At 37.5% G+C, this 16680-nt stretch overlaps 1 protein-coding gene across 1 annotated transcript in view; it reads left to right on the plus strand.

Annotated features, from left to right (window-relative positions):
• Positions 1–6841: 6841 nt before the first annotated feature.
• FMN2 (formin 2) overlaps positions 6842–16680 on the plus strand; it is a 141286-nt gene continuing 131447 nt past the window's right edge. The window contains exon 1 of the mRNA XM_042811192.1: positions 6842–8402. Coding sequence (XP_042667126.1) covers positions 6842–8402 — 1561 coding nt within the window. The remainder of the gene's footprint in view (positions 8403–16680) is intronic.

The following is a 16680-nucleotide window of genomic DNA, read 5'->3' on the forward strand; positions in this document are numbered from 1 at the left end:
AGAAGCCAGAAAGAATAGCCCTTAATATCTCGCATCAGGTTTGACTAATTCTCCTTACTTTCCTAGTCTCTTTTCCCATTATATTGAACTACAAGCACACTTAAGACCACACTTAAGTCTGCAAATGTATATACAGGGCAAGGATTTTACTAAGGAGGGGCCACAGCTCAACCAACCAATACTTAAAGTGAACACTGTTCCCCGTGCATCAGCATCAGATAACAGAATATATGTCAGAAACTGTATCTATCCATGTAATTCTCTGAAATAGCTTCCCATACCCTCTGTTTATGGGATGAACTTGAGTTGTTACAACTGCAATAACAATTTCACTTTGAGCAGTACAGTGGAGACACAAAAAATGGCAGAAATTTTATCACTCTTTGTGATCATCATGTGACAACAGCAAAGGATCAGAGTCAGAGGAATTAAAACCACATGATGCATATGACATCAGTGTCTGTTCAGTGTTCTCAGAGTTCCTGACTTTTTTGTTCCTTTCGTGCTTATTTTTTGTCGTGATAGATGCTGGCAGACAATTTAATTTCAGTACACTCTGGTCACTCCAGCTGCAAAGATCTTCATCCTATGAATTCATAAATAGATGGAGACATTCACGTTTGTTAGTTAGGTACTATTTGCCTTATGGGTATGATATAATAAGTAAGTTAAAGTCTAGGAAAGAGTCATTTTTCTGCATCTTACTATGCTGGACTCGTTTAGTCCCAAATCTAATTATGGAAATACTATCAAAAATACATTCTAACTGCTAAGTGTATTTGATACATGCATATATATATGTATATGTCTACAGCAGAACAGGAGTGGACATCTGAAAGAAGGGGGCAAAAGCTGAAGTCAATCTCCACTGATTTTTTCTTTAAAGTTGCAGTCCGACATCTTTAACAGACAGAAGGATCCTACGAAAAGAATTATCTTCGTCAACTTTTCCTTCAGACTAGTAAGTACTTATAGTAGAAAAAATAAAATTAGAGTGCTTAGTATTAAAGTAAATTCCTTGCCTCCTGCAGAAAAGGACTAGGCTCAAAATTAGCCATTGTTTCATGGCATTTTGGGCTCTCTGCAGGCAAAAATGTCCACTGATACGATCGAAGTCCACATTTTTCAACCCTGTGATTAAGTACTCTGGGAGTAGTCCAACCAAACCAAAAAAGACAATACATAATTTTCTGCTTGATTTAACAGAATATGTTCTTCTCTAAGGAATGAAAATGAGGAGGCCCAGTTTCCTACAGACTTGTATTCTTTGTTCCTTTCTCTGCCCTCTAGTATAACAAATCCCTTCTGCTCTCATTTTTCACTATGAAATATGTGCTTATGATAAGTAATCTTAAACTATGTGAATCTCTCTTGATCAACTCAAAAACTGATTCTGTGTGTGTGTGATTTTGGCAGGAATTTAACGATTTTCATCTTAAAAACTTGGTTGACCTTTTTTACTGTGATCAAAAGCTATTGAGAGGTCTGAAGAAACACACTGCATAAATTTTACTCTCTTAGAAAATAAAATCCACGACTCAGACTCTGAATTTTGACTGCATTCTAGAGTGGTATAAATGGTAAAAACTTACACAAAAAGGAAACTAAATGCAACAGTATAAAATCCATCATGAAAATTGAATTAGCTGGCCAGGATATCAAAGTACAAATATGAGCAAATGACTGCCGGCTGATTGCATTTAATACAAAATTTGCCTGAAAAGAACTTTGTGCAAAGAAAAGTGGGGACTGTGCCACAAGATGCCTCCATTTTTCAGAGTACAATAGATTGGGGAACAAAATAGACCTTCACACTTTCCTGTTGAGGAATTCTATGATTCTATGATTCTATGATTCTATGATTTGGTTACAAAATGAGTGTAGCATCTTATGCTCCATACTCAGGAGTCCCTGGATGCAGTGTCTGCAAAAACCTGGATTTTCAGAGACTGCTTCTGTGACCTGACCCTGACCTGCAGCACATATATCTCTGGAATGCTGGCAGGGTTTTGTGTGCAGCTGCTCAGCCAATTTGTCCTCTCTAAGTAGCTGCAGAAGGTTCTGTACAGCTCTTATGCTATATTTTACACTAAAATAGAAGTTAGGTTGCAGTAATATTAGAGGAAAATAATAAAATAGCTTGTTGAAAAGCATATGTTTTTTGCTGTGCTGAGCAGATCATATCTCAAATAAAATAAATAAAACACTGCTTCACTATATATGAATATATTATTGCATTTATGTGAGGAATAAAGGAGGTTCAATGTGTCAAAAAGATTTTGGCTCCTAACCAGTGTACAAACTGCAGGATATTTGGCAAGCATTGCACTGCTGGAGATCCTGTCTCTTCAGATATGTTAATTTGCAATGTTAGTTTTTGCTACTTAAATATTATGCAGGAGAAAGTTGAGCACTTTGTAAAAGGTATTTGAAAGTCCTCCTCATCACTTTCTCATGCACCTAATAAAAGCTTCTCCAAGGCAAGATAAATGCTTCAATTTGATCATTGCTTGTTGGATTCAAGCTCCTTATACCAGAAATATTTCAATATGAAAACCAATTGAATGATTTCTACTTAACATAAATACAATTCATGAGGCATGATTTCATACTGCTCAGATGAGTATTAACCAACTTCACCTCTAGCCACCGTGGTCTCATAACCCACATTATATTTCCACAACTCCTGACTCAGTCTTCAGCACATGCCTGTGGGAAAGAGGAAAGAGGAAAGCCAGCTTGAATTTGTCAAGTTGTAAAAGACGATTCTGCCTAGAGCTGAAAGAGTTGGGGGCAATTGGGCAGGAAATTATTTTCAACTGCACTAGCACGAACCACTATTTTTTACAATGGTAACTAATATCTTCTGGGAAGATAACATTTCCAGAACAGGATAAAAGAAGGCTGGAAGAGCCACAGTGCCAGGGGAGCAAAGTCCAGATTTTGCTTGCAGTTCTGCCAGAAGTACTTGAGCATGATGTGTTCACACCCTGCAGCAATCAGCAGCAGCTCTCATCATGGCTGTCTTACCCTCGGCCTGTTACCACTATCCTCCTCTGTACTGTCAGTGGCAACCCAGTACTTGCCTGTGGCCTTGGAAAAGAAGATGGATCTCTCTCTAGAACACCTGTGACCCGTGTCAGCGTGTTGTGGCTTAACCCCACCAAAGCACCTGTCCTGGGCTGCCGCTGCTTCCCACTGCCTCAGCTGCTGAGTTTGCCTAGCAAGCAGAGGGACATAGACATCATTTGTACATACACATGTACACAGCCTCCTGGAAGGACTGGTCTGTGGCTCCCTTCCTCTGGGGTTGTGTCCACAAAGCCTAACCCTGTTTTAACAGCTCAGTCCTGCCAATCACAGCCATGGCAATGCCACATGTAGGTCAATTGCAATAATGAGGCATTATTATCTTCGCTTCATGGGCACTTAAATGACAATACTCACTTGACAATTACTGAAGTGGTAAAATAAAACATTACAGCCAATAAATCATGGTAAAAATGTACAGAACTCCCAACTTCAGCAGCCTTGTTCCAAGAAATCTCCATCTCAGCAGTGTGAGCTCAACTAGGCACCTCTCTACCTCCCTAAGCCAGACTGTGATTCTGCTGAGCCAGGAACACAAGGATGTTTGTGAACGATCAGGGCATTTTGTGAGAAATTTCAGAAGAAATGTCTTCCTGTGGTCCCAGGTCTCCACAGTTTTGCCATCTTGGAAAACTGCTCTGCCTTAGCTGTGCTCCAGGAGGGCCCAGGTGCTGTGCCCAGGTGGGGGCAATCAGTGCAGTCAGAAGACCTGACTTGCCCTACCCTGCCCTCCTCTTCCCTTCCTCTCCATCACAGACCAGCGCAGAGCAGGGCTGGTAGGCAGGGTGGGTCAGTGCTGTGGGCATTCAGAGGGGGCTGCAGTAGGTGGAAATTCCTGTTATTGAAAAGTTTTGTCTTCTAGCAGCTGTTTCCTTTTCTAAGTGGAATGTGTCCATGTGCACTATCTAAGAGTGAAAGGATAATGCATCTTGAACTGTAAGTTTTAAACCTATGTCTGTTTTTAGTCTCTCTCAATTTTTACACGAGTATCTCAGGCTCACGCTTGTGATCTTGACTCTATAATTTTTGAGAAGCTGCAAGCATGTTAAATACTAAATGAGGTAGGCAGGCTTGAGGACCAGTATAAGTTACTTGATGATAGCCTGCAACATGCTACAAACAACTTCTAGTTATTTCTAAAAATTATGTTTCCTTCTTGCATGCATATTTTTCTTTCTTTACTGCCTTTTTATGGAAACACTTTGTTGTTGTTGTTGTTGTCGTTGTTGAATGTTAATTATGTTCTTAGTTTTTTAAATGTAGCTTATACCGATGCCAAAGTGTTCTGATTGCTGCTGTCATTAATAGTATTATGTTTCTTTATGAAAGCTGAAGACTCCTGAAGGGGAAAGAAAAAACAAACAAACAAACAAACAAAAAAAAAAAAAAACAAAAAACACCACAAAGCCCAAAATATTAACATCAGAAGTAAAGGGAAATGATTTAGGGACCATGTGTTTATGGAGAAGAATGGAGAGGAAATCACTTCAGAATATCTCACTAAAATTTCCCTTATATGTTAAGTCTGTAAGGTGTTAATTTTGTGTAGTTTGTAGTAGAATAAGATTTTGAGAAGCTATGATAACTCAGGTGTGATTAAGGATGAAAATGAGCGAAAAATCTCAGTTATATCAGGGTAGCATTCTACTACTGTGGTTCCTTCAAACTGTGCATTTGGTAGTTACTTCCCCCTATCTTTAGATGGACTAGATTACCCCTGAGATTTGAAGCCCTTTTGCAAGTAATAATGCCATGGAAAACAAAATATTCTTTAAAAAAAAAAAAAAAAAAAATAGAAGCTAAGTAAGGTAGTAGAAAACAAAGCCAGGAATGGAGTCAGAAAGCAAATTCCCTTAAGTGTTCTTGTGGGCTTTGCTATGCTGGCTTTTGCTAGAATATTTTCAATTATCTGGTTAAGTGAAAAGGAAAAGAAAAAATAAATTAAGAATAAATTAAAAAGTCAGTGTCATCTGACCTGCTCAAAAGTCTTGAGTCCTTCAGTACAGGGGATTTGTGATGCCTGAGCCATAGGCACCTCAGGACATGGCTTGCAGTAGAACAGTAAATGAATAAAAAGCTCAAGGAAAAATTTATGATAGTTCAGAACAAGTTACTTATGTTTATTGTTGTCAGTACTATTCTTTCCAAACTGAATAAGCAGTAGTTATTTAGCAATGACAACAATCCAGATTGGTAAAGGTAATTGGTATTCTTTGAGGAGGAAAAACTGGTGGAGGTGGTACTTATGATGCTTGTTTGTTGGTTTCATGAGAATGTAAATATACAAATTGTAAAGTGTAAATATGTACACATTTCTTATTATTTAATATATTTAGACTAAGAAAGCAAGTAAAACCTCAGATAGGAGGCGAATGATATAGAAAATAATAATTTGTCAAGCTTGTAGGATGCATTTCCCTGGAATTATGTTAAGAAATCCATTATGGAATGAAAACTGTTGATAAAGGAGCTCAGAAGTATAAGGAATATATAAAGTACTTCACAAAAAGTTTATCTAATAGACTAATCAGTTTAGATATATGTATCAAATCTGTTTTTGGCTGGATTTGAACCAAGATACTGAACTGATCTAACTTGTTAATTCAGTATCTTATACTTTTGTTTCTACTGGAGGTATTTTAAATCTAAATTTCAAAAACAGGAAGAGAATACCACTCTGGAAGTTCAGGAAGTGTCGTTATGAAGTATGGACGTTAATGCATCTAAACCAAAAATGGAGGTAAAGGAGGACTTCAGCACAAGTTTCCAAAATAGTTAGGAAGCAACAGTGTTCAAATCAATTATTAAATATAGAGGAGTGTTTTCCTTAGTTGCAATTGAATGGTGCTATATTTTTGTTGTTTGTTTTTTCTTGTTTCATGCCAGATGTTCTTATCAGGAAAAATAACAGATATGTTTTAATATTAATGAGTTGAATCTCCTGATAGTAATAGTATATATACCTTCTCAGCATACAAATTGTGGGAAGTTTTTTTTTTTTTATATAGTGTGGTTATCAAAATGTGTTGAATTTTAAGTGTATGTCCTTACAAGAAGAACTTTCTGTTTATTATTTTTATTCTATGTACTTTCAGAATAATTCTCCTTTTAATACTAATTTTCATATTTCAGTGACCTTTAAAAAGTAAACATGTATATCACCAGAGGTACTGCCTAATCTGCCGAAATAGCATGTGCTTAAACAACTTATAAATATTATGATCACTCAATAGTCTATATTTACACAGTTATTCATTTATTCATTTGATCATTTGAGGAACAATTAAAGTACCTTTACTTTTTTTTCTGCTCTAGGAATGAGAGCATTGAAGTCCAGCAATTATCAGTGATTTGATGCCACACAAAATTTGCAATGCAGGCAATAAAAACCGTGGAAAAAGAAGTGACTTTTATAAAGGAAACACTTTTCACTGAATCCTTCCTAAAGAAACAGGAGTGCAGCAGAAGCCCAGAGAGCAGGCAGCTCTGTGAGCAGCAGCCATTGGAAGGAGCTGTCTGCAGCTCGCAGTGCTGTACTGAGCATGTCCCAGCGGAGCCCAGTGCAAGCAGCACATTATGCAAAAAGGCAGCTCTAGCAGATGGGAGAGAGGCACAGCAAGCATTTGCTTCACTTGCATCACCACCGCTTGAAAACAAACCTGGATTGCTAGAGGGGATCTTGCCGGCAGGCCAAGGGAGAGAAACCCGGGAGCATGGCTTGATTACTGAAGGTGCTGCGTTGCGAAAAATCATGGGGAATCAAGATGGGAAGCTAAAGAAAAATGCAGGTGATGTGCATGAAGGAGGAGAGGATGCCTCTGGGCCGAAGGATACAGATGGCACAAAGAAGGTATCGGGAAGCAAAAAGGGACTGGGGAAGCATGCAAAAGGAAGCGAATCTGGTAAAAAGAAGGGTAAATCAGATTCGAGAGCTTCTGTGTTTTCAAATTTGAGGATTAGAAAAAATCTGTCCAAGGCTAAAGATGGGAATAGTAGTTCAAGGGAGGATGTTTTGGAAAGTCAGGCCTTGCCAGCCGGAGAGCTGGACAGTACTCATTCAGTCGTTACCAAAACTCCAGATATAAGCATCTCTGCAGATGAAGGGGGTCTTTCTGATACAGATGCTGAACATTTTGAAATCAGAAATGAAACTGTCCCAGTTGCTGCAGAGACACAGGATGGACAAAGGACCAGCTCTGGCTCTGATACAGATATATACAGTTTCCATTCAGCCACAGAGCAAGAGGATTTGCTTTCTGATATCCAGCAAGCTATTAGACTGCAGCAGCAGCAGCAGGGGGCAATTAACATTGGAACGGAGGACCTTGTCACCAAAACAATGGGCCGACACATGGCTAATTCGCAAGCAGCCCCTTTGGATTTTGAACGGTTTCTTTCAGTAACCGCCACTGACAAAGAGAGTAGCCCTGACGCTGTGGAGGCTATTCCAGCAGTATCTGAAATTGCCGAAGACATTCCTGTTTCCTGTGCAACTGAACGCGAACTGAAAGAAGCAGTAAATGGAACGGGCTCTCCTGGTAACGGTTTATTTGAACCACAGGAGCGTAAGCAACTGCCTGAGGAGCAGCTCACTGCTGTAGTGGATGCTGTAGCTTGTGAGCTAGAGGGTGATTTAAATAGAACTGTGGTAGAAAATGGGTCTGAGGCATGCAGCTCCACAGCACATCTTCCAACCTCAGCAGCAGATTCTGAGGCTAAAATTGCTGAAGTGCAGGCTGCTGATTTCCAAGGTTCAGTAACAGAGGATAGTGCGTCAGATGCAGGCCAAGATTATGCTGCTGAGACTCAGGAAGGGAAACACGTTCTACCAGCCAGTCAAGAGGACTTGCATAATGGTTTATCTATGGAAATGAAAAATGGCACTTTATCCTCTGAAGGAACAGCCGGAAGTCCGATGTTTGGCTCCCGATGCTTTAAGCCCTATCTAATTAATCCCTGTTACATCAAAACCACAACTAGGCAACTGAGTTCTCCCAACCATTCACCTTCTCCCTCCCCATCTCAGAGCCCACTTTTTACAAGGAGGCAAGAGTCCTTCCACAAAAAAGAAAAAGTTCCTATTAAGAAGCAGAGGTCTGCTAGTTTGGCTGGTTTATTTAGCCGTTCAGCAGACTGGACAGAAGAAGTATCTAATCACGGAAGTGAGATAACGCAGAAGGTGGGCTCTGCAGGCTACTTGGAGCATAAGGGGTTTAGTGAGAAGTTTCAAACAGAAAGAGTGCCTTTGACTCATTCAAGAAAGTCCTCAGGGGTGCAGGCTTCTACAGAAGCATTTCCCAATGTCTTTTCAGGTGAGTGACGTGTACTAAGATTGTTTTTTCTTTTTCCTGGAGTCTTTGAAAATGTATTTAAAGTACTTGAATTCAGTCCTTTGTATGTACTGTTGTCTTTACTTGTAGTGACAGTTTTAAAATGGAAGGCCTAATCTTACATTCACATTTTATTAATGAGAATAGCCTCTCTGTATTCAGTGTCAGCCAGGCAATAGTGCCAGTCAAAGAAGTGTGTAACTCTTTGAAGTTTTTCTTTTTTTCTCTTTTTTAAGTTCTTTGTCTACATCCTGTTGAAAAAGACTGAGTGCCTTAAATTATTCTTGCTGAGAAATGCCAAGAGCTGCACTGTTTGAAGCAGACAAGCTCATAGGTTAAATGAGTCTTTCAGTTCTGAAGCTTTCTGCAACTGTGAGCTTGTTTAGGATTTTCTTGTTTGGAGTAATATATTTACAGTGCATATCAAAATTATTGTGATATATATGAGAGCTGCACCTAGGATGAGTCTGAAGCAGTTTTGTATAAAAAGGAAAGACGCATGCAAGCGGATGTGGACAGTGCTACAGAAAAGAACTAACTTCCCCTTCAGGAGGGGAAAAAGAGGAGAGAAAATGTTAGTGGCTTTACAAGGCTGCATAAAATGGAGAAGGGAAACAGAGTAAGTTTTGTTAGTTCTAATTAGCTGTTGTTGAAGCTGCATAATGGGACTCATTCAGGAAGGCGTTCTTTTACCTTGTCTGTCAGGCAACTTGCACCTTGTGAAAGGTGCATAGGAACATAAAGTCTAAAAATGAAACAAAGTGCAGAAAAATATGTATACTATTGGGTTTTATTTGTTTTTTTTTTTTCTTCTCTCCTCCATCTTCAATTTCTTTACAAAACCCAAGGCATTTACAAATAGAGAGGTATGTATGAGGTCACATATGAGGTATATACACAGGAATTTTAGCAACTTATTTCATTTCCTTTTCATTCAGGAAAACTGTAAAACTAATACAGATGTCCTACAAACATCTGTTACAAGATTAAAGCAGTTGCATGTGTAAATCACTGTTCAGGTTTATTTTGAATGGGTCCATTTTAGGTGCATGAGTACAATAACCAGTGATGTTTGAGAAAATGGGATTAGAATCTTCCTTTTTCACAAATCTAAAAACTAGTGTGATTTAAAAATCTCACTTGAGAAAACAGTTGAGCCATTTCTTTTCATAAAGAATAATTGTTATAATGCAGATTTCTTAAACTGCATAACTTGTAGTTATCTACATTCCCTTCCTCTGTGTGCATTATGCTCTGCTGGACATCAAAATATTATTAGTGAGTGAACATGCCTGGAGGTGAGGGGAAGGGGAATTAGTGACTGTTTTCACAACAGCAAACTTCAGCAGTTTGAAATATTCAGGTAAAACTTTTGTCAGATTAAAATCACAAGAATCCTTTAATTATTTAATTGTCTTGAACAGAAATCCCCAGCCTCTCACGAAAATTGGAGTTCAGGATGTTCACATTCACATATACAAAAATCCAACCTCCCTTGTGAGTGGAAGCTCCCCCTCTGAAGAGAGCTAAATCCTTTCTGTGTTTTTAAATCCCCTCCACCTCTTTGCATATAATTAATTACAAACATTCCAATCTAAAGTTTTACAACTGGAGCTGATCTCTACTTTTTGACTTTTACTATACAAAAACACATTTTTTTGCTGTCAAGATTTGATAGCTTTATAAACAACTTAAACTGCAAAACTTTAAATTGCACCACTGGTAATTTGGCTCTTCTTTATGGTGGTGTTATGGTGGAAATAAATATTCTGTGGTAAACTTCAAGCTTTTTTTCCAAGAAACATATTTCTTCACATTTCCTAACAGGTTTTTGATTTACCTCTTATTTAATTATTTTTGGTTGTTGTTTTTTTTTTTTTTTTAACCCACCAACAGATTAGACTTATTATGAAGAGACAAATGTCCATTGCAACAGTGGTTCTGTCTCTTATGGAAATTACTGTGATCCTCATTTGCATGTGTATGCTAGCTGTCTTTGCAGGCAGAGGACAATTACACCTTTCAGTTCATACAGAGTAGCTTGAAATAAAGGAATCGGAAATGATATCATAACGGTTCATCTCTTATTGGTTGGCCTTCTGCTTTTCGTAAAAGTGAAAATTACAAGCTGAAAATTATCAGAAATACCCAAATAATTTTTTGCATTAGCATGCAAGAAACAGGGAAACAGTAAGAATACAAAAGTTCAGTTTAAACTACGTCATTGCTTTAAGAGCAGGAAAGTCTTCATTTAAACTGGTCTGCATAGCAACAACTACAGAAATAATTTCCAGATAGTAAATAGTGTTTTTGAAAATTGTTCCATGTTAATTGCACACATTACATGCATCAATGTGGTGATTATTATCAGGCTTTTATAAGTAACATTCTTTACAGTGGCTCATTTTTATGTTAAAATAAAAACAACACAAACCCAGCTTCTTGCCTGGAGTGTTGAATCCCATCTTGCTGTGCAGTGACTGCAGCATTGTTTTGCATTTCTAACTAGAATCAAGTAAAATATTCCACAACATCACTTCAGTCATTGATTTTAATGACAACATGTTCTATGCAGATGACTGGCCTAGTTTGGCACTATGTTGTAGTTTGGCTGTGTGCCACATGGGTTTCACAATGATCCATGTGAATTAAAGCTGTTTTAATGTAGATGAAAATGAACAACTGGAATTGCAAATATGACTGTGTGATCACTTAAAAAATAGTCTTGTTTGAGTTTGGGGGAGGAAGAGAATAAGACAGCTTGCCAAAGAAAACTTTTCTAACTTGGCCTCTTTTGTATAATTTTATGTTGATTTGTGTGAGGAAATAAGTGCAACATTTTGAATTGAATTTGATGGAATGGCTAAGAATGGGGTGTGGACAAATTCATGGGTATTTTGTAATTAAGGCAGCAGATCTGTTTCTCCTTTGATGAAGACAGCTGTGTTTAAATTGTAGTAATAGTAATTACAAGTTCTAGATTACCTGATGCACAGAGGTGTCGTGGATTCTATGTTGTGGTCCCAGGAGGACAACAGCTGAACCTGAATGAACAGGATTGGCTGTTTCACTTCAGTTTGTGTCAATGAATGACTTTGCTGGCATTAAGAAAAGTATCATAGTGGGAAATGAAACTGATGTTTCCAAACCTTCACGAAATTGGAATAGAAGACTCAGTTAGTATAAAGAAGTTTATCCTTGCATTCATTTGAGTAGAAGTGATTGCAAAGACACTAGGAAGAGGGTCTGTTACATAAAACGAATGTAAGAGTTCCATCAGCTACTCCAGATTGTAATTAAAGTCTAACAAAACAATCCCTTGCCCTTTCTAATCTCTGTTGGCTGTCTGTAACGCATTTGCTGCATTCATCTGTTTCAAAACTGGTGTGTTGTCTTCAAATATAAATTTATGAAAATAAATTTATCCTGCTTTAGATGTAGAAGGGAGGGGGGAATCTACAAATGTGAGTTACCATGAAATGAAACCTGAAGTCAAACCCATGTTAAAGTTCTCATGACTTATCTCTGATTTCCATGGAATGCAAGCCTGCTTCTCACAAAGGCCGCTTTATGTCACTTCTGTAATGGGCTAATGTCTTCTACACCCACTTGCAGTTCTAGTACATTGTCTGCAAGCTCATACAAAGGTCTTAGTATATATAAGTATGTGAAAATCTGAGAAACTATGATAGAAGTTTGTGTCCAAGGCACATAGTAGAGCTTTTAGACACTTTCACAAAGTTGTTTTTTTTTTTTTTTCCATTCTGATTCATGTGGTTATGCACATAATATGGATTTGTATCTACTGGCATACTGAGGAAAGCATTTATCATGCAGCTGTTACTTAGGACTACTTACAGTTTATGCTTTCACTGATGATGTTTGTTAGCACTAATACGAATGTCTTTTATCTGATGGTGGGGCAGCATAGCCTGTTCTAACTGTCCAAGAGCAATCCTTACATGATATGGGATCACACACTCCATTGAGTTTTGCCTTTCAGAGTCTGATGGGAATGTTTTTGGTTTTTTTTTGTTTTTTGTTTTTTGTTTTTTTTTTTCCTAGTAAACCCAAACTTAATATGAGGAACAAAACTGTGAAATTCCAGCCCAGCAGTAATAAAATGTTTGAAGATAGGTTGCAATTCATTATGGAAAAACTGCTGAGTGCTGATAAGCTGCTTTAATGATACTGTGCCAGAACTGTAATGTGGGAATCAGAGAAACGTGGGTAATGTCACTGGAATGCAAGGCTGCCACAGTGTTGTTTTGATAGAGTTTTATGATTAGTACTTTGATGTTCTGGAGCTCTGCTGGAAGTAACAAGTTTTGGTCATGGGGTTGAGTGATTGCATCTTCCAGACGACGTCTACCTGGGCAGCAATAGTATTGTGAGGTCTCCCAGCCAGCCTGACTTGCACCTCAACTAGAAGTGTGTTTTCTTGGTTGCCTGCTGAACTGTTCTAAGGTGTGAAATGTAAAGGCAAAAAAAAAAAAGAACAGTTTGTTGTGCTGTTTGTATCTGATGCTTAGCACTAGTACTCTATTCAGTGGAATAGGAGCTGGCTAGAATTAGTTGTTACGGACCTTATTTGCTTCACTGATTTAACTTGTGAAAAGAGCAAGCCATTCTTCCAATATGAATAGGTATATGGAATTTTAATTTGAATCTGTTTCTTGTATCTAAATATGCTTTGTTTTCTGTTAAAATGTTACTAAATTGTTTGGCTTTTTTTTTTTTTTTTTTTTTTTAATTTTTGAGATGGGGACTGAAGTGAATCCTGGATTGTTTTCCAGATGTCTGGCTTCTTAAAAAATTGTGGGGGAAAAAAAAAAAACTGCCTGATCCTACTTCTTGTATCAGGCCTCACTCTTCCTCTGTGCTGTGGTATCTAAAAGAAAATAATGTTGGCATGGAGAAGTATCTCTGAATATTTTAGGCTGCTTGCCTATGAAGGATCAAGCTCTAATGTGAATCATGGTAATAGAAAGTGTGAGAATAACAATTAGTCAAGGTATTTTGGTTGTGCTGTTAGTTAAACCAAACTCAGGATATGACTACGAGTATTTTAAGTTACTCCTGCCAAAATGTGAACTTACATAAGGGGTAATGGTGATGAAGCATATACATCTAAGTGCTTTTGTGACTGATTATTTTCAGGCCCAATTTAATGCATAATTCTGTTGTGGTTAGGTGGAATATGGCAGTTACTGGAAATTGTTAGATGAATACGGTTTGTCCTTTGTGGGAATGAGAAGAGTTGACACAAGGATCAGAGGGCCCAAGCAGTGAGACACTGTGCAAGGAAGGTGATGGATGTGAGGACTTGACAGTCACCTCGATGCTCCTTCTTCAAGTGTTAATACAAGGCCATTTGCAGATCGTTAATTGTTTCAGAAAAGGCAACTGAAGGAGCAGTGTCATACTGTTGTGTTGTTTTTGTTTTTTTTTTTTTTAATCAGCAACAATTTCCTGAATTCATACCTTCGTGTTCATGTGAGGGAAGTTAGTGACAACAAGAAGGCCTGTGATAACAAAGCCACAATCCTTCATTTGATTTCCATGTTGCTGCCGCCCAGGATAAAGTTTCTCTTGTGTGGATGGAAACATCTATGCTCCCTGACCATGAGTAGGAAGTGTGCTAAAACTTCTGATGTGGTGTTTTCAGATAAATACAGAATATATCTTTTTTTAATCTGTGGATGTTTATACTGTGGAACTTATTAAAGCAGCTAGCTATTTTGCCATGGTAGGAGGCAGTGGTTATGAGATTGCATATGCAACATCACAGATGTAATGGTGAATCGTAATGTGCATAAAATTAAATGGAAATATACAAGTACATAAGGCAAAATTGCTTGGGAAATTAATTTTGGTGTTTTGATATATGTGCTAAATTTTGGCAGGAAAGCATTGTCAGAAATGAAACTTGTCCCTGACATATTCTTATTTGTCAGTTTAAAAAAAAAAAAGTTCATTCTTGGGATCTATATGAAACTTATCAGAAGTACCAGAGCTCTGAACCTGTTATGAATTCAAGTCAGGAAGAAGCACAGATACGTTTATTGTATAACTATTTACAGGGTGTAGCTTTGATTCTAGAGTTTATTTGGCACCAAGATCTGACTCAGGCATCCCCTGAAATGCATTATAAGTAGTATGTACCAGGGCAAAAATAACTGTTTTATCTTTTCCTCTTCCTAGCACTGACAGGGAGAAAATCACTGCACAAAAAAGAAGGCAATGCTGTATTAACATTATAATTAACTTCGTTAACATCTGCTAGCAGTCATGAAACAGAAGTGGTTTTCATTTAAAAAACAAACAAACAAACAAAAAAAAAACCCAACAAACTAACTCCAAAACATATTGTCTTCATAGTAGAGGGTGTGGATCTAAACACTTTTTGTCATGTAGAGTCATGACAATATAGTATTCTGAGAAATAGCTGAGGAAAATATGATTACATCAGTAAAAACATAAAATCCCACTTAAGCAAATCTCTTGTGCTGTATGCTTTATTTAGATGAAGTCTAGAAGAATATATCTGAACAAATGTTTGTTTGTTTGTTTGTTTTTGTGGAATGTAGTCTTTTTCTTTTGGCTTTCATCTTGCCAGTTTTTGTTTGGAGTTTTTTTTTAGGTATGAAGGAAAAAAGCCTTTATGTGTTGTATAAACACAAAAAAAGTCAGCAGTTCTTCAAGGTGGTGGAGATTATTACACTTCAGTTGCATGGTTCCTGTATATGAAAGAAAGTAAAGCACATTGGAAATATAATGTCTAGATTAAAAGAAATCAGTTGTGTCCCACTTCATAGATTTGCTAGTTCAGTTGTGTTTTGTGACGTGTGGCTGCTTGTAACAGTACTTAAAATGCTCAAGGTAGAGGTAGGCCAGGCTTTGTTAAGTGACAAATGAAGCATGGAACAGTTAAGAAACAAAAGTTTTAGAAAGTTGAATTGCAAAGAACATCACACTGTGTGTATCAGTTTGGACTGACGAAAAAAGATTTTAGTAACAGCTGCCCAAAAAGACATCAGAGGTTTTTCTTACTTTAAAGAGCTGGACAAAGAAATGTGTGTTTCCAGCAGCCTATAAAAACCTGGCACCTTCACATCACAGATCGCTGCCAAAACTAAAAGGATAAAAATGAACAGAATTAAATGCATACTGAGAGGAACCTAGGCACCTAGGAAATGCAAACTGGAAGTTGCCAAAGATGCATATAGTAACTAAAAGGTTTGGTTGATGGACATATATTGAGAGTTTTAGTAATGTACTTCTGTAATTTTCAGTGCTATTGCATTAGAATCTGAAGAGAAATAAAAATGTAAAATACTGCTTCAGAAGTTTGCATCTTGTTCGTATTTTCAGTACTGTGTACCACTGTTGCATTATAGTTGGGGAATTGTTGCTTTAAAATTCAGTTTTTGAAAGTCATTTTGGGACATAACAAGAAACATTCTTACCTCTCACTGTATATAAGATATAATACATGTAGTAAAAGGTAAGGAATTTTATTTATATACATACTTTGTCCCGGCTTATGCTAAGAAGTGTATTTGTCATATTAGAATATTCAGAGTGGGAGACAGAAAATCTTAACCACTGCAGAAGCAAAATCTTAAGGAGCTTAGTGTTCAAGTTAGGAAGATAGAGTGCCTTAGGGACGATGGAGAGCTTAAGGAACTTGCTAATTTGCAAGAATTAAGAAAAAATTGTCACAAACCATCACAAATACTTCATAGTTAGAAGCTCTGGTGATAGCCAAGTTTTAATACCTGCTTTTCAAAAAGTATTATGTTCTTGCAGAAGTTCCATGCCATTTCAGTCCTCTCAATTTAGGCTGCAGCAATAAGCAAGGCTTTGGGATGAATCTTGCAGTAGGAAACTGTACGATATAATTAACTATTGGGCATATGATAAAAAGCTATAGAAAAACAGTATAATCTAGCATGGTTTCTTAGCAATGATCAATAAGACTACATTGATAACTTTATGTGAAGCTGCTTTCTGGACAATGCAGAAGTTGGTAGGAAGGAATTAATCCATACATAATAGAATGCTGTGGATCTCTTACCCAAAGACAAAAATTTCTGGTGGCTTTGGCAAAGGACTGTCTTTTCTTTTCCTCTATGGAAGAACGACTTCGTTTTGGTCCACTTCTACCTATGGCAGTGACAGCTTTCTCAGGCAGTGGGATTTTCTCACAATGCAGGAGTAGTTAATGCTATAATTAGTGGTGTGGCCATGTCTCATA

The sequence above is a fragment of the Centrocercus urophasianus genome, unplaced genomic scaffold (assembly GCF_019232065.1).
Source record: "Centrocercus urophasianus isolate 14NV4802_14NV808 unplaced genomic scaffold, USGS_Curo_1.0 seq_10, whole genome shotgun sequence".
NCBI classification, from domain to species: domain Eukaryota; kingdom Metazoa; phylum Chordata; class Aves; order Galliformes; family Phasianidae; genus Centrocercus; species Centrocercus urophasianus.